Source organism: Rhynchophorus ferrugineus, unplaced genomic scaffold (assembly GCF_030347505.1).
Source record: "Rhynchophorus ferrugineus isolate W39M unplaced genomic scaffold, kcgeb_rfMv2 rfM4, whole genome shotgun sequence".
In the NCBI taxonomy this organism is placed as follows: Eukaryota; Metazoa; Arthropoda; class Insecta; order Coleoptera; family Curculionidae; genus Rhynchophorus; species Rhynchophorus ferrugineus.
The window spans coordinates 48,750,722-48,770,435 of record NW_027472583.1 but is presented as its reverse complement, the minus strand read 5'-3'; the positions used below and the strand labels follow the sequence as shown (position 1 = coordinate 48,770,435).

Here is a 19,714-nt window from a genome sequence, read left to right as displayed (position 1 = left end):
TAGACTACTAAGGAATTTCACAAACTTCTTTTACATTGGTCGGCCAAGGCAACGGTCTTTTATGGTAGCCACCATAACAGATCAATTGAAAAGTCCCCGGACTACCATAGTAAAACACATTTTTTTTGGTAAAATTACTTTTTTTTATTCAACATAATTCCCTACAAGGATGATACACTGAGTATAGCGACCCCCCAACTTTTTGATACCATTTTTGTAGTACGATTTGTCCTGTGCTTCAAAATGGGTCTCAGTTTCGGCGATCACCTCTTCATTCGATAAAAATTCTTCCCAGCGAGAATTCTTTTGAGATGTGAGAACAGGAAATAGTCGCTGGGGACCAAATCTGGAGAATACGGTGGATGAGGAAGCAATTCGAAACCCAATTCATGGATTTTTGTCATCGTTTTCACTGATTTATGACACGGTGCATTGTCTTGGTAAAGCAACACTTTCTTTTTCTTCAAATGCGGCCGTTTTTCGGCGATTTTGTCCTTCAAACGATCCAATAGCGCTATGTAATAGTCGCTGTTGATGGTCCTTCCTTTTTCAAGTTAGTCAATGAAAATTATTCTATGCGCATCCCAAAATACAGACGCCATAACCTTGCCAGCCGACTGTTGTGTTTTCCCACGCTTTGGAGCGGGTTCATCGTGTGCAGTCCACTTGAATAACTGTCGATTGGACTTCGGACTGAAATGATAGAGCCATGTTTCATCCATTGTCACATATCGACGCAAAAACGTTTTATTACGCTTGATCGTCTTCAAACACTGCTCCGAATCATCAAGTCGTCGTTGTTTTTAGTCAAAAGTGAGCTCGCGCGACACCCACATTGCACAGAGCTTTCTCATACCCAAATATTCGTGAATGATATGATGTACACGTTCAGTTAATATCTTTAGAGTGTCTGCTATTTCATTTAATTTCAATTTACGATCATCCAAAATCATTTTGTGGATTTTTTAAATGTTTTCGTCCATAATAGCCTCTTTTGGGCGTCCACTGCGTTCACCGTGTTCGATTCCCATTTCACCACGTCTAAACTTAGCATACCAATCCTTGATGGTTGATTTTCCTGGAGCAGTGTCCGGAAACTCGGCATCAAGCCACGTTTTTGCTTCAGCTGTGTTTTTTTCCCTTTTAAAAAAAATGTTATCGACAAGCGAAATTCCTTCTTATCCAATTTCTTCACAATAACAAAAGTTGCTTCACTCAAAATGCTATAATTCACAAACTGACAGCTGTGTAATTCTTTTTAATTTTCAAATCAGTTTCCAAAAAAAAATATTTTAATCAAATAGATCATTTCTTTAGTATCTCATAATTTTACAACTCAAATAAAAATATAATATTTAACATACCTGTAACATATCTGTTCATACCCCTAGAAAGTACAAATAAGAAAGTAAAGAAAATAATAAAAAAGAAATAAGTCGAATATGAAAGAATTTCACTCGTTTTTGTTATCAGCTTCTTTGTGTTTTATACTGCAGAATTGAATTAGAAGAGTACATAGCTAAGCAGCCATTTAACTGCAATTGTTTTTGATCAGTGGTACTCTCTTGAATAAAGCAGTCACTTTAAAATATATTAATAATAAAACATATGTTGTTTACATACAGGGGATAGACAAAATAACATGAACACCAGGCAATATAGTACACCTTGTTGCATATTGACAACACTGCTTCCGTGTAAAAAATGCTACGCGTATGTATTTGCGCGGTTTATATTCACAGTCTTGTAGGTTATATTTCACTGTATTATAGGTTATTTTCTACTATGATTAAAACAAACTATCGATAAAATGTGTGATCTCTCAGATATTGTTTAACATTTCACGAGCGACAGTATCCACAGTAATGAAAGCGTGCACAAGACATGTTGAAATATCATCGGCGAAGAGGAATAATGAGTGGAACGACAGTTAACTGACAGAGACCGATAAATATTATAAAAGATTGTTGCCAAACAACATAAAACGATCTGCCTACTGTTTCGACGAAAAGGGTATGGCGGAAACTCCACAAACCAAACATTCAAAGCGGAAACCAGCACTAAGCTGCAAAAAAACTTATGATTGGAAAGATGGGGTATGGTTCAATGAATCATTGTTTACATTATTTCGTACAGTCGGGTTTATGTATGAAGAACCCTAAAAGAATGCTACGATCCGAACTGCTTGCTTCCTACAGTTAAACACACAGCCAAAAAGGTTCAGTCTTCGTTTGAGGAGCATCAGAATATCATGATACATCTTCTCTGACCAACACAATCACCAAACCTCAACATAATTGTACTGTTATGGGAAGTTTTAAAGCAGAGAGTGAGGAGTATATTTCCAACATCATTGAAGCAACTGACGAATTTTTTGGCACAACGTTTTGTACACAAAGTGTTATTCAGACATTCTACGAATTTGTACACAGTTGCAATCTGTGATAAAAGCAAATGGCAAATGGTATAAATATTGCCTATAGATCAGGTGATCATATTTTGTCCGTTTCCTGTGCATATATGCATCCCTGTGAATATATATTAATGGTGATTCATTTTTTATAGGGTAAAAGCGGATAAAGTCGATATGGATTCCTCACAAAATGATTCCACTAACTTGAAACGGTTAGATGCCGATTTCCATTTCTTTAGCGACACCGAGCTTACATCTGGTAATGTGGAGTCGAAATCTAATTCACCAATGAACATTGAATCAGTTCAATCTGATTCCGAAATCGAGATGAAGCCTCGCATGAAAGGTAATAGCAGCATGATTGTCACTAACATTTTTTCCATTATTGTTCGCTTCTGAGATGATATTTTCGTAACAAGAAATTAGGAATTTAAACTTTACAAAAATGTCATTAGTTAATGTTAATGTTGTCAATAGCTAATGTTAATTATTAGTTTGTTAACTACTTAACGGGTTAACTTTTAAGTTAATTTAAAGATTGTTAGTTTAGACTCTTGTCAACTTTCGTGTTACTTAATTTACATCTTCAATATATTGATCAATATCGATATTGGCATAATAATATAAATATATAAGAGCTTAAAAAAAGTACTTTTTGTACTGTGCGTGTGCATTTTTCCCAATTAATTCGTTTTAATAGTTTAAAAATAAGAAAACAACTGTAATTGATTTCATTAAAGTTCAATCAATTTTATCAATATTGAAAATATTCTAAAATATAAATTAGAGTCAACTGAGGCAACGTTTTAGGCCCAAAAGAATAAAAAACAAAAAAAAACTATGCCTGTGAATTGAATACAACAATTATAAAGGTTTTATATTCATACTGGAATGGTATGAACCAAGCCAAACCAAATGATTAGGAGATTGAGCGGTAGGAGCAAATCTACCAACGGCAGATGTTAATATGCTTAACACTTTTTTATGAAGAAAAGACCAAAGTATTGACAACTAACAGATTTCATGCTATTGTACTTGCTCAAGTACTTGGGATAGAGAAGAAAGTGGCATATACTACTGAACTGTCGATGAACGAATTCCTGGCAGACTTCTGTAGCAAAATCGACCTTTTGGACAAAGACATGACCACCTTTTTTAAAAAATTAAAAGAAAGTCGTACAAAAAATAATTAGAAAGGGACTGCAAGAAATTAAAGCAAACAACACAAGCTGAAGATGAATCGGTTCGCTGACGAACCCTTACAGAACAAATTGAAGAAATTGTATATAATGGTTATAACTCGTTTATACAGAAATAATAATTATTTTTTATGGTCTGACTTCGACCACCGATCATTAGTTAATGTATAAAATTGCTACTCTTTATTTTAATCTATTGTTTTAATATAACGCCTTTTTTCTATTGAAAAAGACACTATCTAGTATAGTGTCGAATGTTTATAAAGGGCAACATGTACTTTATACAAGATTATGATAATGAATAATTATCCATTTATTCATACTCAATTAGGTAGTGTTATAATATCTAACTTAGAATTAAATATGTGTTTATTTTTTAATAATAGTTATCTTTCCTACGTGATTTTATCTTGTTTAGCTATATATCGCAAAAAAATCGCTGAATTTTGAATCGTTAACTTTTATATTAACTACGCCCACCTGACTACTACTTTAATATTATAATAAGTATATACGATATTGAATCTTCTAATATTATAATTTCTTTCTTATTAATTTAATGTTCATTAGCCCTAATTTCGTGTTAAAAGAGTAAACTTTTGCATGACGCAGGAATAATCTTATAATTAATGTGTAGATGATCCTAAGCAACCTGCCAAAAGTTGGGAATGGGGTGGTTTCCCCAATGTAACGCCGACTGCCTCACCCATCAATGAAGAGCCAGCCAAAGATGCCCATAAATCAATGTTAAGCAATATGCTTTCATTTATGAAATCTAAACACAACTCTCGGTTTGACGAAGGAGGTGTCTATTTGTCAGATATTACATCGGGCGATATAAATCAAGAAGTAGCAGACATTTACTTTAGCAAGATAAAGAAAAAGACCTCTGAAGGTAAGTTTTGTCTTCTAATCGCCAAGTGAATTGGTGTGCTTTTTAGTTCTAGTTAAAACTGCCAATAATCAATTAGTTAAAGTTAATATGATTAAAATGATTTAAATCAAAATAGCTGATTGTATAATTCAATAGAATTCAATTTCGGCAAAGAGCAAATATAAATATTAGAACTAAATTAAAATAAATACTATATTCTAAACATGCAGCTTAATCAATATTACACTAATTAAGCTTCAATAGTTCTAATTTTACTGTATATAATTGTCGTCCAACACCTTTTGCTTACCATTGATCATTCACCTATTGTACAGCTGTACTGCAAAAAAGACATAGCTTTAGTAGAATACACAGAGCTTTTTTTTATGTTTTTTTTGGCCTTGTATTAAGTGTTACTGTTACATGTAAAATTTAGATATCGACATGGATTGTGAATCAGGCAATGGACCATCGTTGACCCAAAGCCCCAACAGCGCTGAAGGATGCAAGAGCATTGATTCAGATTTCGACGAGCAAACTAAACTGTAAGTTATAGTTTTAGCCTTATTTTAAATTCAGTTTTAATGCAATGTCTTGTTATATTTTGGTGTTGTAGGGTACAAACTTATCCACAGGAAATTTTATTGTCCCTTTGCGGATGGGACCCAAATCTGACTCAAGAGCGATTTGATGAATATCGTGTATCGTTCTCTGACTTTTGTAACAATCCAGTCATATTAGAAAATCCAAAAATGGTCGCTAAAATCCATGACAAATTCTACACTTGGAAAGTAGCATCCCCAATGCTCATTAGTGCGATATGTTTCGGACGTCCCCTAATTCAGTCCTGCGTCGATGATCTCAGCAATACATTTATGGCAGTACAGGTATTTTAATAATAAAATTTATGAATTTCGAGTTGAAAATAATATATATTACAGGGATCTAAAGATAAACCTCCAGAAGCTAAATCTCAAACGAACAAATCCTCATGGTGGAGTTGGCGAAGTAAGTCATCCCGAGAAGCAACTCCAGCTAAAGAGGAGCCTAAAATAAAACCTGCACCAGCGGAGGTTGCCGAAGAAGTGCAGGAAATCAAAGTAGAGATACCTGGTTAGTACACGTGCTAGCAAACAAACATAATAGAAAACCTGCTGCTTTGCTTGCCTGTGGTTTCATTAAAACATGATCATGCTTAACCCGACAGTTCTAACATATAAACCCTGATTTATTTCGATTATTTTAGTTACAGAAGTTGCAGAAGTCAAGGAGGAGCAGAAGGTGACTGAAAAGCAAGAGATTGTCGAAGAAGAAACATCCCCAAAGATATCACCCGATAAATGCAGAAAAACTTTGAGGCTTAGCTCTAAACAAATAGTAAGGCACTTTATTGTCAAGTCACTATAATAAATTAAGAAAAAAATTAGGCAATTAAGTTTTCATATTGTCTTCAGAAATTTTTATATTTTTATGAGATATTTAACAATATATTTTTAAATTGATTAAAAAATTATGCTAAAAATTAACTATTATTTATGAATATATTACAGTCTTCATTGAATTTGAGAGATGGAATGAATGAAGTGCAATTCAGTGTGACTACAGCGTATCAAGGAACAACCAGGTGTCATTGCCATCTGTACAAATGGAAATGGGACGATAAGATCGTGATATCGGATATCGACGGGACCATTACAAAATCAGATGTTTTGGGTCATCTCTTGCCAATAGTAGGGAAGGATTGGGCACAGTCCGGCGTGGCTCAACTCTTTAACAAAATCAGAGACAATGGTTACAAATTACTATATTTGAGTGCAAGAGCTATTGGACAGGCCCGTACGACTCGAGAATACTTGAAATCTATCAAACAAGAGGATATGAATATGCCAGACGGTCCGATGCTACTAAATCCAACTTCTCTAATCACAGCATTCCACAGGTAATTTTAGTAATTTTGCATTATATTTTACATAATTTTACAGGCTTTTCTTCGAACCTTAAATTATATTTATATTTTCGCACCTTTAGTTACTTATTTTTTACCTAATGAATATCGGTCGTATTTAAGAAGATATCTCCTCTTTAGTTAGTTTCTTCTGATGTCCTGTATTTCTTTCAGTAAACATTTTAAATCAAATAACAGTTTATTTTCACTCACTCATCACTTTCAAAAATTCTTTTCGTCGTAGAATACATGACGTAAGACGAATGAGAAGAATCACACTGAAAGGTGGCAGCAGAAAATGCTATGAAAATGGGTATGATTTTACGTCTAGTTTAATGTTAAATATATCTTTATTATTTACTGAGCTTCTCAGTGAGGTTTTTTTGCTGGATAATAAAACTGTTTTGTAGTTAAAAATACATTTTACTATCCAACACAATATCCTTGAATTTCAATATACTTGTTGCAATGATCTTGTAAATTGTACAGTTCATCTCTGAAATTTTCCATATTAGATTGGCAATTTGTATTGATAGGCCAATTCGTCTTGTCATTTTTCAATTACGCTTAAATATAGGATTTTTAAATAAGGGCAGGTCGATGTGAAAATGGAATGAAATAAGCTGTGATAAGGTATTACCATTTTTCTGTAACGCGTTTTTGATTCTGAAATCTTAACCAACGTCGTAATGGACGGACAAAATGGAAACTGTAAACTTTTGTGGGGCTCAACTGGTGAAACTCATATAGATTGGCATTGTTTCATATAGAACAAATAAACTATTCATCCAAAGTGAAGAAATAAGAATGTATATTAATTTTAAATAAATATATATTGATTAATATAAGTATATATTTAAATATGATATTTGAATTTTACTAATCATAACTTATTTTGTTTAGTGAAGTAATCGAGAGGAAACCAGAAGCTTTCAAGATCTCTTGTTTGTCTGACATAAAAGCTCTCTTTCCGGCAGATTCTGAACCCTTCTACGCTGGCTATGGCAACAAGATCAACGTAACTAATTAATATATTGTCTTTAGTTAATCATTTTTATAAAATATACTTTGTTTTTAGGACGCTTGGGCATATGTAGCTGTCGGTATACCTAAACATCGTATATTCACTATCAATCCCAAGGGGGAACTGAAGCACGAACTCACTCAAACCTTTCAATCCAGGTTAGTCGATTTGAATAATTTTAGTTAGGTGTTGGTATGCAATGCTTTTGGGTGCAAGCTTTAGAACAATTGTCTAATAACTGGTGTACAGTAACGACGCACGATTATTCAAACTTTTATTTGATGTTGCAGCTACACTGGCCAATCATTGCAGGTCAATACAGTGTTTCCGCCTATTTTAAACGAAATCGTGTCCTCGGATTCGAGTGGCGATGAAGAGGATGACTCTAGCGCATCAGATTCATAATTTAATAGTGCATGTTGAATTTACATCGCAATATTTTTTGTATAAATGTATATATCGATATTAATTAGTATAAGCTATACGTGTGTTTCGTTTCAAACATATCATCTTATCATTCCATTATCACTAATTAATTGTACGAAACACTCGAATAGCATAAGGGTGGTCGGTGAAGCCAACATGCAAATAACGCACGAGATGTCTAAGCGCACCTTTTTCTATTAGAAACTAGATGGACTTATGGTAAGCAAGAGAAAGAAAAAAGAAAAAATAATTGTTTGGAATAATCAAACAGCATGTGGACATTGCTACTTTTTAACTAACACTCTGATAGACACCATATATTTCTATATATCGGCTTGGATTAATATTAATTTTTAAATCAAAGAAGATAATATTTACTTTTTAGTCTTTTTAAGCTTCTTCTATTAACCAAACAGTACTGCTTTAATGCTTTTCTCATATAGTGTATATATATTAAATACTTCAGACCTAAAACAATACAAATATATTGTTATATTCGATAATGTCAAGCTATACAAGGCTTCCAGAGAGAGTAAATAAATATTTAAGTAGAACCAAGTTAATAATCTGATAATTAAAAAAGTCGTAATACTAAAATATAACCGGACATCAAAAATGTTCTACTCGTCAAGATTGCTCGTTAAGAGAATAATATATATTTGTTATAAAACAGACATTATTCCTATAAATTTTATAATGTTGTTGGAAACGAACATTTTACTACATCAGCACAAATCTCTTATACTTGTTAGCGCTACTATATTTTAATCATCTCCTATAATAATATATCAGTCTCCATATATTCACATATCAATCTTAGGCGCCACATCACTTACTGTGTGAGATTACAAGCAGCATTTTTCCAACTTACAGAACGTACCTTCCTTAGCCATCTTCTTTCTGCTTTTACGTTATCATTAATTAAAGTTATATAAACAGTTAATCCTTTGGAGACAAATTTTTTCGCGAGACTTATTGCATTTACAAATATATGAATAAAAAAATAAAAAATAATTAGAAATTGAATTCTTCCGCAGCTAAATGGTCAAATGGTACCGAAGTTAAATTTATAACTGAGTTATGTTAACTGTGTAACTGATTTATAACTATAATAACTTATATCGATATTATATTATTGTGTGCTTGTGGTTCCAATTAAAATCTCGAATTCAATAAGAGTACTACGAGTACTACATATTATATAGTAAAACAATACATATAGTATAAACATTTTTTGAAATGCTGTATTTTCATCTACTACTCGATTCAATTTTTAATATCCAGAAACGTATTTCACAAAAGACAGATCAAGCCTGGGCCTAGGGAGACAATAGTAAGAACTAACAAAGAAACAGATGTTGGCATTGCTTTTATTGTTCGATATTTCTTTTTCACGACTTAATTTTTTAACCGACATCAATAAAAATTAATGAGAAAAATATTCATTATATTTCTCAATATATGAGTTGATATCTTCATGCAATATTAAGTGTAACGCAAATACATAAGGGGTAATACCTGGTAACTATGGCATAAGCGTTTCCACATATATTTTCATTTCTTTTATCTATGACTTAAAAAAAAGAGACAATTTATGAACTTTATAAAAAACCGCAAGAGTATATTGAACTTGAGGGAAATTATACTGGATTATAGTTATTTTTGTTACACTTTTTCATTTATTTTTGGTACATAAAATTGCTTGAAATTATTACATTTGCACTTACTTAAACTATTATATTGAGTTGAATTTTAATGCGTTTTTTAATTATCGCATATATTTATGGAGATTGGATAATTGATTGTTACAATTTGCATTTATTTTAAGAGTTAAAAATACTTAGCCTGACCTAATCAGATGTTCTTTTTTGTTACAGTTATACCAACATGAGTATCATCGTGGACCAAATGTTTCCTTCTCGATTGGAACCAGCAAATGATTACTCACAGTTCAGTTATTGGCGTGATCCAATAACATCAGTCGAAGTCCTCCCCGAGTTAGTTTAATTATACTTCAGTACTATATTAAAACTATCTAGTTCACCAAATAATTTTTAATTAAAAAGATATTCACACTTATAATTTGGCTTCGATGGTCGAAGAAAAAGTCTTCAATAACATTTTTTTGCAAATTGGAATAATATATATTTCACCGATATATGGAATCCAGTATTTATAATCATTATATTCATCCATGTTAGCTTTTAATATTTTATGACATTATAAATACCTGATTACTGTGTTGTATTAATAGGTTGTATGCATGTTTTTATAATGATATTAGATTTTGCAGGAAAATCTGATGATAAAAAAAAGTTTATATTGAGTTTGGCAGATAAAAGAATGATGCTTATATAAAGTTTACTTTTGCCCTATGTTACTTACTTTTGTAATATTTCTTTGGCGTAAATGTTTGGGAAGAATTTTTATATAATAGCAGTCTAAAATAGTCTCTCTTTTCGCTTTTTATAATTTAAAAACTGTTGGTAATGTGATATTTCCGTAACTGCCAACGGGGCATTTAGTTATATATACAGGGTGTTTAACACAAGTCAGCTATAGCTATGGGAATTTCCACAAGAGTTTGTTTTATGAGGAAACGTTTTTCTAACACCCGATATACATTTAGTACCTTTAGTTCTGATACCAAATATGATAAAACATACTTTACATATTTGTCTATAGCAAGAACAAGTAGGTAAAAGTCTGATTATCACAAATCCCAACTATAATGTTAGTAGTAGATTTTTTTATTATAGAATTATATTTACTTGCGTTTGTGGTCTATTGTAAGTTGTGATAACTAAATTAGCTTGCAAACAGTTAATGTAACTGTTACAGTGATTAAAAAGCTGCAACATATTTGTATTTTCTAGCACATACATAATAATACCATACACACGGTTGTTAAATGACAGTTTACTATGGGTTAAAATTATAAATTATTGACAAATAAAATTTCGTCTTCATGTATGTGTTCATCATCATGTAATCCGATTCCAATAAGTCCAGCATTTTAACAGTTATTTATTTGCTCTAATAGTTGTCTCTAAAAATAATATTCAGTAATTATACTATTTCACTTTCAGTTGGGTTAATGAAAATATGTGTGATATAATTTTACTTTATGTTATCGCTTTAGATTAGAATATATCCCTTTATATTATATTTTTGTTCACGTTCCAAATTAAATATAAGTTCATTTCGTTAAATTGTGTTTTTTTATATAAGGTGAATCCACTTATCATCGTTTGCTGGTAGAAACTTAAAGTGAGCTCTAACTTAAAAACATGTGAGGCGTGTTTTAATTCAAAAGGGTGCTGCGTGATTTCGATGTGCAAGACAAAGAACGTTTTGGCAAACCGAAAAAGTTGACTGTTAGAGTTGTTGCATAAAGAGCCAACCCAAACTCAAAAAAAATATCAGAAACGTTGTGATCCAAGAAGCGATTAGCGACCGATTACGAGCAATGGGGAAATTCCAAGAGATGGGAAGGTGGGTGCCGCATCAATTGAATGACAGGCAAATGGAAAATCGAGAAATCGTCTATCATATGCTACTTCAAAGGTATGATTGGAAATCATTTCTGCATTGAATAATGACGGGTGAAGTCGATTTATTTTGAAAACCCTAAGCGCAAAAAATATGGTGGGTATCACCTGGCGAAGCCGGCCGATCAAATCCAAATCGTTTTGGTCACAAGACTATACTCTGTTTGGTGGAACCAGACTGGCGTGGTATATTACGAACTGTTGAAATCTGATGAAACAGCTAATAGAGATCGTTACTGACAACAAATGATCAATTTGAACCATACGTTGATCGAAAAACGTCCAGAATGGGCTCCAAAGACACGGTAAGATAATTTTATTGCACGATAACATGCCGTCTCAAAGTAAAATCGGCCAAGGAAACGTTGAAAGCACTTGGATACTACTATCACACTCGTCGCGATCGATATTACAGTAATTAGCAAAATTATGTACACATAATTTACTACAATAACAGAAAATGTTAAAAAGGCGTATTGAAATTGCTCCATGGAGTTTTCCATAATAATAAAAAAGGGAATTATGTTATACCAGGATAATATCAAAATATGACAAAGCTAATGGAATACATTACCATTATTCATTGAAACAAGGAGCTCCAATTTTATTACGATATTGCAACCAAGTATTATTTTAATCCACAGTGAGTTGATGAACAAAATATACAATAATAAGTTATTAATCAATAATAAGTCAACCAATACACTACTATTGGTACTGCAGAACTTATATCGCCACAGTTTACGATCAACCGCGTCTGTTCTGGCCTCAATCGATGTTACTCTTCTATTTTTCATATCACTTTCTATAAACTTGACTCATGTCTTCTCTGGAGCTATTCACTGGGTCTTGTAAAATTGTCAAATAAATAAATAAAAAAAATTGGTCAAATAAAATTCGACAGACATTAATAATATACATATAATCCTCAATTAACATACGTCCCTTAATATACATTCCTCCATAAACCGGCGAAGTGCGAAAATTTTATCTACACAACCGTGGTTCAGTCTAAATTCCGATGGCTCTTCTCAGCTTGTCCCTTCTCGAGCTCTTTCAAATCAGTCTAAGTCAAATCTCAGTTATATTTTCATAAATAGTTTTCCGACAATTTATAGGAGACTTATACCTCAATAGTTTTTGCAGTGTTTACTAACTCCCTTTTTTCAGATATCGCTTGATCAGCTTTAGCGGTCTTATTGCACAATTGATTTTAGTTAAAAAATTAAATTTCTGGAATACCAAATTGCTGATGAGATTGCTAAACCCTGTGGTTAGTCATGATTGTTGAACTGAATGAAGAACTCCTATTGTTCTAGACGCTCATCATGTGAGTGCTCATGTTATTGGAAGATTTACTTCAATCGTTCAATCTCCTAAGTGTTTGGTTTAAATCGACGGCCACACAATTCTAGTAGATCTATCTTTCTAGTTTTAGTTTTTGCCAAACATCTCTATTTAATCTGCAGTAATTCTCGAGATCGATTAGTTTTACTTTTTACTCGTTTTCTGTAAACATTACGATTAACTGTTTTTCATCAGACGATGGGAATTACTTTTACAGTTGTCTATGAGATATTTCCTTTTGGGCGCACCAATATCTGTATTATTTAGGTGTTTTGGTATCATAAATCTATCTGTGGTTTCGATTTGAAACTCCTTTTAATGCCTTGGATTTTGCAAACAGTTCTAGTCGCGATTGATTATATGCGTCTTTTTATATCGTGGTTGCACGGAAGAGGTAGCGGCCAGATCCATAATCAGGTCCTCCCATCACCCTTATATTGTTGAGAGTCGAGCGAAATCGGGAATTAACTAAACATAGTCCAACACAGCTTAGATTTCGTCGTATTAGTTGATGCTTTGTGTGGTGTTGCAATACGATGTTACCCACATTATTTAATGTGATCTAAATTTATTAAAGCTAAATTTTCCTAAAACTTCTCTGTCAATTTTGGGGTTGAGAGAATTGAGTGTTAGAAAGCAAGATGATTTAATTAAAAACAAAAATCTTTCAAAAAAAGAATATAAATATTTAATCGTATTTTGATAGTATGGTTACAGATATCTGGCTGCTGAATGTTTTAAAGTATTTATGGAAACAGAATAGTATTTCTGTGAACATCAATATAATCAAAGATACTTAAATACATTTTCTATAAACTTATAAAAATTTTCCTGTTCTCAATAATTTATTCATATATGTAAATAAAACTCAAAAAATATTTCTAATTATTCCATTTTAATTCGCTACATTTCTCTGTTAGTAATTTTAGAAATTACCAGAGATATGATTAATATATTAGAGTGTGTGGTACATTAATAAATACCTCGCTAAATGTAAAAAAGCATAAATAAAATAAATAATGAACTTTTAGTTGAGTGCGGTAGATGTCAGCAAGGCGACGCCGCGTTCATAAAAACTGTGCGGGTCTTGGCCTGGCGCGATATTTAGGTCCACAGTATATAATAGTTCGGTTCTGGTGGAATTTAAATAAATTGGTAGTGACAGTTTGCTGCCTGATGCCTTATCCTCTCCAATTCGGGCCCAACGAAGCAAAGTGATGGGTAGTTCTGACATAATGCTGGAGGTGAGAAGGAGCTGATTGTTCTTGCACTGGGCTCCTTGAAGTTTTAGACCTAATAATATATTCAAGTATAAGAATGACGCAATATATTCATTATGTAATAATAAGAAAAGTACTACAATTATAAGAGTTAATAAAAAAAATTATTATCAATAAAATTCAATCAACTTACCCACAACAGCAAAACAATCGTGAGGGATCGTCGATCGGTCTTGGGAATCACTAATAGTGACGTCCAGGTGAAGCTCTTCCAGCGACCAGCTATTGGCCTGGGCAACACACTGCCTTGAAGCTGTTATCCATGCTTCAGGATTGAGAAGACCTCCGAGCCAAACCGGAAAACTCTACAAACAGAAATAGATAAATAAACGTAGTCTTTATGAAATTACGCGTTTCAATTCTACCTGTAATTCCTTTGCTCCTGAGCTGTAAACAACCAACGAAATTTGTTGCAGTTGTTTCACTCTATTACTGAAATCGGTGATCCACTGAATGACGGTACAACCTTTGGGAACAGTATATCGATGCCAATTCGCTGGTATAATGCCTCTAACCAGTTCACCGAGCATCGTTCGATGATAATTTGTCTGTTTCTTTTCGCCCTACAATACAGCAATTTGAGTAATAACAAACTCTAGCACTGGAATAATCACCTGACAAATTAACAAAACATCATTCAAGTCATGAATAACATCTAGTAAGAGTTTTGAGGCCGAGTTGACTTCACGTTCAAAGTACCTATACAGTGGATCTTTGATATTCTCGACCGTTCGTCGCAAAGTTTGTAAAGACTTAGGCAAAAGTTGTAGCCAAGTTAATGCTGAATTATGTAGCGTTTTCATCCAAGACGGGCGACCATCGACTTGAACCTTGGGATCCGTTGGCGATGACTCATCCATCTATTTAAGTTTAGATTATTAAGTAATTTGAGTTTGCAATCAAATCATTATTTTTAGAATACTCAAAAATAACTTACCGAGTATGCCAGTTCGTCGTCATCCTCTAGTTGTTGCATTTTCAGCAATTTTCCAATTAGATCGGTACCTCTTGTTGTTAAAAGTACTTTTTCTGCGTTATTTGGTAAGCCAAGCCAAGCAGGAGTTTGTCTGTCTGCTAAGCTTTCAATCCATTTCAAGAAATGGTCTCTGAAAGTGTCAAATATGTAATATTAAAAAGTTCGTGTTTAAAAAATTGTACCTCCTTGTTCCATCAGGCATGGTAATATGCCTATTACCATTGGGTCCATTATCAATATTAGCAACTAAAGCAAAATCACCTTCGAAGCTCTTAGCGGTAAACAGCTTGTTGAGGAAAGACTGCAAAAGTCTTTGATCAAAGTCATTATCAATTTTACCACCATAAATCGATTGTGAAAGGAGCGTAACTAAGGCATCCCATGGGACTTTCTCTGGTGGAAGATTTGTTCTTCCCTAAAAAACATATGTTAAGAATAATTGAGATTCTTTTTGTATAAACTATAGCACATACCATTGCAGTGGCGTCAATCCAAGTATCCAACGTATCACAGGCAACTCGTAAATCTGATTCACTAAATTCATAATATTTGGCCCAACCTAAGGGACAATATCTCAGTCTTTCTTGGACGATAGCATGGAACCAAGCTAAAAGGAAGTATAATCGTGCCCTTTCATTTGGCGCTTTCATCATTCTGCTGGCTGGTACCTGAGAAAATAAAATTGTTTGTAAAATAAACGTCAGTACAAACAAAACACTACTTACGGTACTAAATGTTCTTAGCAAGTTAGCCCTGATGCCTGGTGGTGGTTCAAATACGAATATTCGCCCAGCCCTCAACAGGTTAACAGGGAGTTTTGGATTAATCTCCATAGTGAGGAAGAGTCTGAAGCCAGCATGGGGTTGGAGAGAATGTAATTTCTTTTCCAGTTGGACCAACCATTGAGGCGCTAAATGTACGTTTTTCAATATAACCCATCTAAAACCAGTTGATATTAATAACAATATATACGTCTATGCAAAGATGTTATAATGTACCTGCCAGATTTACAAGCCATGTTGATCGCTCTATCTGCTTGATTAAACCCTTCAGCGGAACCAATAGCAATACTGGAGATTTGTTTGTTCATTTCAGCTGCCAAGTCATCCACCCTACCAGAAGCATCGAATCCTGGTACTGAACACAATAAAACTGGGACTCGGGCTATAAATAAAGATAAATATATCACAAAATTTTTATTAACCTAACTTAGCCTCACTTACCTTTAATCTCGTTTTCAACTATAGCTCCCAAGTCAATTTCTTTCTCAGCCGATGCGAGATATTCGCCACCCATAACAGCGGCAACAAATAGAGTTGCTGCTGCTATCACTCGATCTGGCCTAAATGCCTGTATCACCAAAAGTTGATACATTGCAGTACCAATAGGGCTTAACTGTTTTTCTTCTATCCATAATTGGGGTACAGCTTGTTCCGGGGTGCTTTGTTGTAGCCATGCACCAAATTCAGGCATTTCTTTAATTTTTTCGGGAAGCTTTTTGAAAGCAGGCAATCTAAATTAAAAAATGGAGAATAAAAACCCAGAAAATATTAATAGTATTAGATAAAAATACCTTGATGATAATCTTGAAAGAGCTTCTTGTTGTTCGCTATTTAGGCCATCTACAATTGGCCCTGTAGAAGAGCTCAAGAGACCCTCTTTGGCTCTTAGGAAGTAATTAAATTCTTGATCATAATTAGGCTCATTGGGATGACCTTTAAGGAATATTCTACAGAGGAGGATTGCAAATGTAAGCCTATCATTGTGCAGCATTCCTCTGGCAATTCTTTCATAAACGACATTGAATAGATCTGTAGTAATGATTGTGAGTCGCTGTTGGTATTCGGAAGTTCCATCCAATTTTGGATTACATAATAGTACGCTATTAAACATATCAAGGAAGAACTGAAGAGAGTATTGATATAAGAAGTGGACTTGGTTCAGGCTGTCCATCGTAAAGTAAGTATTACTGCAGGCTTGTGACAGAGGCATGTATTGTTGGGAAACCGCTTCAATTTCCGATATAACTTTGTCGGTTTCTTCTACCTTCTGTCCGATTTCTGCTGCCTCTTTTTTTAGTGTCTCCAAAGTTGTAATAACGCTATCATCATCAAGAATCTTTCCTTTAGCATCATTCAGAGCTTGTAACAATGATTTTTCTAACTGCCTCAGTCTCAAATGGAACTCTCCTTGCAGTTTGAGCAAGTCAGAACGTTTGGCGTCGATATCTGGCCGTTCTGCTTTAAGCACTTGGTTCAAGCATTGACTCTGTAATGAACTCCTCGTGACAGTAAAGTTGACAAAAGTCACCCTAGAACATATATCTGGTGGGAACTCGACAGTTGGATCTCGGGTTGATAAGAAAATGATAAACGACGGCGATAAATCAATGTCCTGGTCACCAAGTGTGATCAACACACGACCTCCTGTTCGCCTCAATTCCCTGTTTAGCACGGGGTTCAGAATAGCGTCATAATTCTCCACGTCTTGGACTAACAAGGGATTACCGAAACGTAACGCAGATTCCAAATTTTTTCTAAAGGAGTCGTCCAGGAAACTAGTTTTCGTGATTTTCCTATCCTTGTATTCGTTCATAATGAACTCGGTAGCTTGACCAGATGGATCGATGATAAGCGGGTATCGATTGAATCTCTTCAGCATAATAGCGTTTTCGGTGCAAAGGTCATCAGAGGGTAATGCGTTCGCCTGCCATCTAAGCCTTTCGTCGGGGTTTGACAAATATTCAGTTCTAGCGATATCTGGCCTATACTGTATTGATGCCTGCGTCAGATGTTGACACCAAGTCATGAATAGGTTTTGACGATAGTGCTGATCGAAATATCCACCGTATGCAATAAATGCAGCCGACAGTAAAACGTCACCCACAATGGTGGACATTTGGGCACGGAAAGTTTCGCTAGTTGCCTCCCATCGTTCTCTTTCGATTACAAGAGATTTCAGCAGTGCAATGGATCGATCGACCTTGGCCTGCACGTTCTCCAAATCGGTTTTGATGGCTTGTGCTTGCGCGATCAGCTGTGCGTATTCTTCTTTGTAGGACGCGATACTTTGCTCCAACTGGCTGATTAAGTTCTTCACCTCCTCGCCGCGGTTCTTGTTAGTCTCTGCTTGGGTTTCCAAAGAGCTAAGTTCTTGACGCAGCGGCTCTACTTTCTTCAGCATGTCAGCGTATTGGATCTGAGCCATAGCCCATTTGACCAAGGGCCCACATGCGTTACTAGCATGATTTACTTTCTCAAAATTGTAATCAGGATTGCTCAGATATTTTAGTTTCATCTTGTCACGAACATCATCGCTAAAAAATTAACATAAAGTTTTATGAAATTATTATTATATATAGATATAACACAATTGATGATTTGACAAATCTGTACATATGTAACACGTCAATTTAATAACAAAGTCGTCATTTAATCACTAGTATATTTGAGATGGAACCTGAAAGTTATATATATATTTGATATATTATATAGTCTTTCCAAAGAAGCAGTGAACTCGCGTCATTAATATGTATAACATATTGCCTATTGCAGTTTGTAAATTCGTTTTAATAGCAGACAATATTTTCCTTCTCATTTTCACAAAAGTCGTTCGGTTGTCAAATGTTTGCAAAATTCTTCAAAACATTAGTGAAAAGAGGTTATAAGCCGGCAAACGTGGTTTTAGCGCTTTGTTTGTTTTGATAAATTTCGATTCGCTGCTTAATATTTTTGATCACTCTGGTTGGAAATGCGGAGGTCAAATAAATAGTCAGTCATAAACAGATTACATCTCTAATCAATAACTTCGAACAGGAATGAGGTAATGAGGGCCAGTAAAATGAGAGAGGTAAGTATTGATACTATTAAATATTAAGCTTTTGGGGTTTTTATTGGAAATATTTTTATTGTATTGCAACTGCACTGGATATGCTATGGGTACTATAATTAAAATCTCTCAAATTAAGAAAAAAACATATAATTGTGGATTCACCAAAAAGAAAGTATCTACATACCTTGATATTAGCTATAATCAAGGTTAAATGTATGAAAACTATAAAAACATTAAGCCAACCTTGGCAAGACGCTAATAAAAGGTGTGTAAAAAACAAAAGTTGATGGAAAAAGGTACGAGTTAGAATAGCATTTGATTAGGTTTTGTAATCACTTGCATTGTATCATTGCATATTCAATCAAATGGAATTGTTATGTGATGTGGCAAATAATTATTACAGTAGATATGCGGGTTGAGAAAGATATACAGGCAAGAACAGTTTGGATATGTGGATTTGGTTTGGATGAACTCCGTCGGACACATAGGGTTAGATTGGAAATTAACAGCTTAGTTATTGACTTGAATACTGGCTCAGACTTTGACGGCGGGCGAATAAAACTTTCTGGATGTGCTATTATGATTCATTGCTGACAATTACCAAGACAGGGTGATGAGAGTGGAAACAAGTAAAGGTGAGTATATAATTAATATAGGATAATTATAATAGAATATATATGAGTATTTGGTTCAAATGTACAAGGAGAGAATGAATACTAACTGTTTTGCAGATATGGTAAGCATATAGCAGTAATAAGAAAAATGCACACTGGTAGTAACAGAAGAGACTAAGGAGAAATACAATGAATGTTTTGACAAGAAAACACAGCGAAAAAAAAACAATAATT

At 34.0% G+C, this 19,714-nt stretch overlaps 2 protein-coding genes across 5 annotated transcripts in view; one reads left to right on the top strand and one right to left on the bottom strand.

Annotated features, from left to right (window-relative positions):
• Lpin (phosphatidate phosphatase LPIN) overlaps positions 1-11,093 on the top strand; it is an 89,000-nt gene extending 77,907 nt beyond the window's left edge. The window contains exons 7-17 of one of the 3 annotated variants that reach the window (XM_076404151.1): positions 2,566-2,759; positions 4,250-4,507; positions 4,923-5,031; positions 5,103-5,373; positions 5,428-5,599; positions 5,733-5,863; positions 6,037-6,425; positions 7,335-7,449; positions 7,510-7,613; positions 7,746-8,100; positions 9,759-11,093. In XM_076404151.1, coding sequence (XP_076260266.1) covers positions 2,566-2,759; positions 4,250-4,507; positions 4,923-5,031; positions 5,103-5,373; positions 5,428-5,599; positions 5,733-5,863; positions 6,037-6,425; positions 7,335-7,449; positions 7,510-7,613; positions 7,746-7,860 — 1,858 coding nt within the window. In that variant the 3' untranslated portion in view covers positions 7,861-8,100; positions 9,759-11,093. The remainder of the gene's footprint in view (positions 1-2,565; positions 2,760-4,249; positions 4,508-4,922; positions 5,032-5,102; positions 5,374-5,427; positions 5,600-5,732; positions 5,864-6,036; positions 6,426-7,334; positions 7,450-7,509; positions 7,614-7,745; positions 8,101-9,758) is intronic. The other 2 variants (XM_076404150.1, XM_076404152.1) reach the window with 2 other exon arrangements.
• Positions 11,094-13,655: 2,562 nt separating this feature from the next.
• Dhc64C (dynein heavy chain, cytoplasmic) overlaps positions 13,656-19,714 on the bottom strand; it is a 29,965-nt gene continuing 23,906 nt past the window's right edge. For both annotated transcript variants that reach the window (XM_076404148.1, XM_076404147.1), the window contains exons 44-54: positions 16,609-18,351; positions 16,259-16,548; positions 16,034-16,199; positions 15,761-15,974; positions 15,509-15,703; positions 15,218-15,450; positions 14,997-15,165; positions 14,674-14,919; positions 14,425-14,622; positions 14,193-14,364; positions 13,656-14,072 (exon numbers count right to left, since the gene is read on the bottom strand). In XM_076404148.1, the coding sequence (XP_076260263.1) occupies positions 13,807-14,072; positions 14,193-14,364; positions 14,425-14,622; positions 14,674-14,919; positions 14,997-15,165; positions 15,218-15,450; positions 15,509-15,703; positions 15,761-15,974; positions 16,034-16,199; positions 16,259-16,548; positions 16,609-18,351 (3,892 nt within the window). In that variant the 3' untranslated portion in view covers positions 13,656-13,806. The remainder of the gene's footprint in view (positions 14,073-14,192; positions 14,365-14,424; positions 14,623-14,673; positions 14,920-14,996; positions 15,166-15,217; positions 15,451-15,508; positions 15,704-15,760; positions 15,975-16,033; positions 16,200-16,258; positions 16,549-16,608; positions 18,352-19,714) is intronic.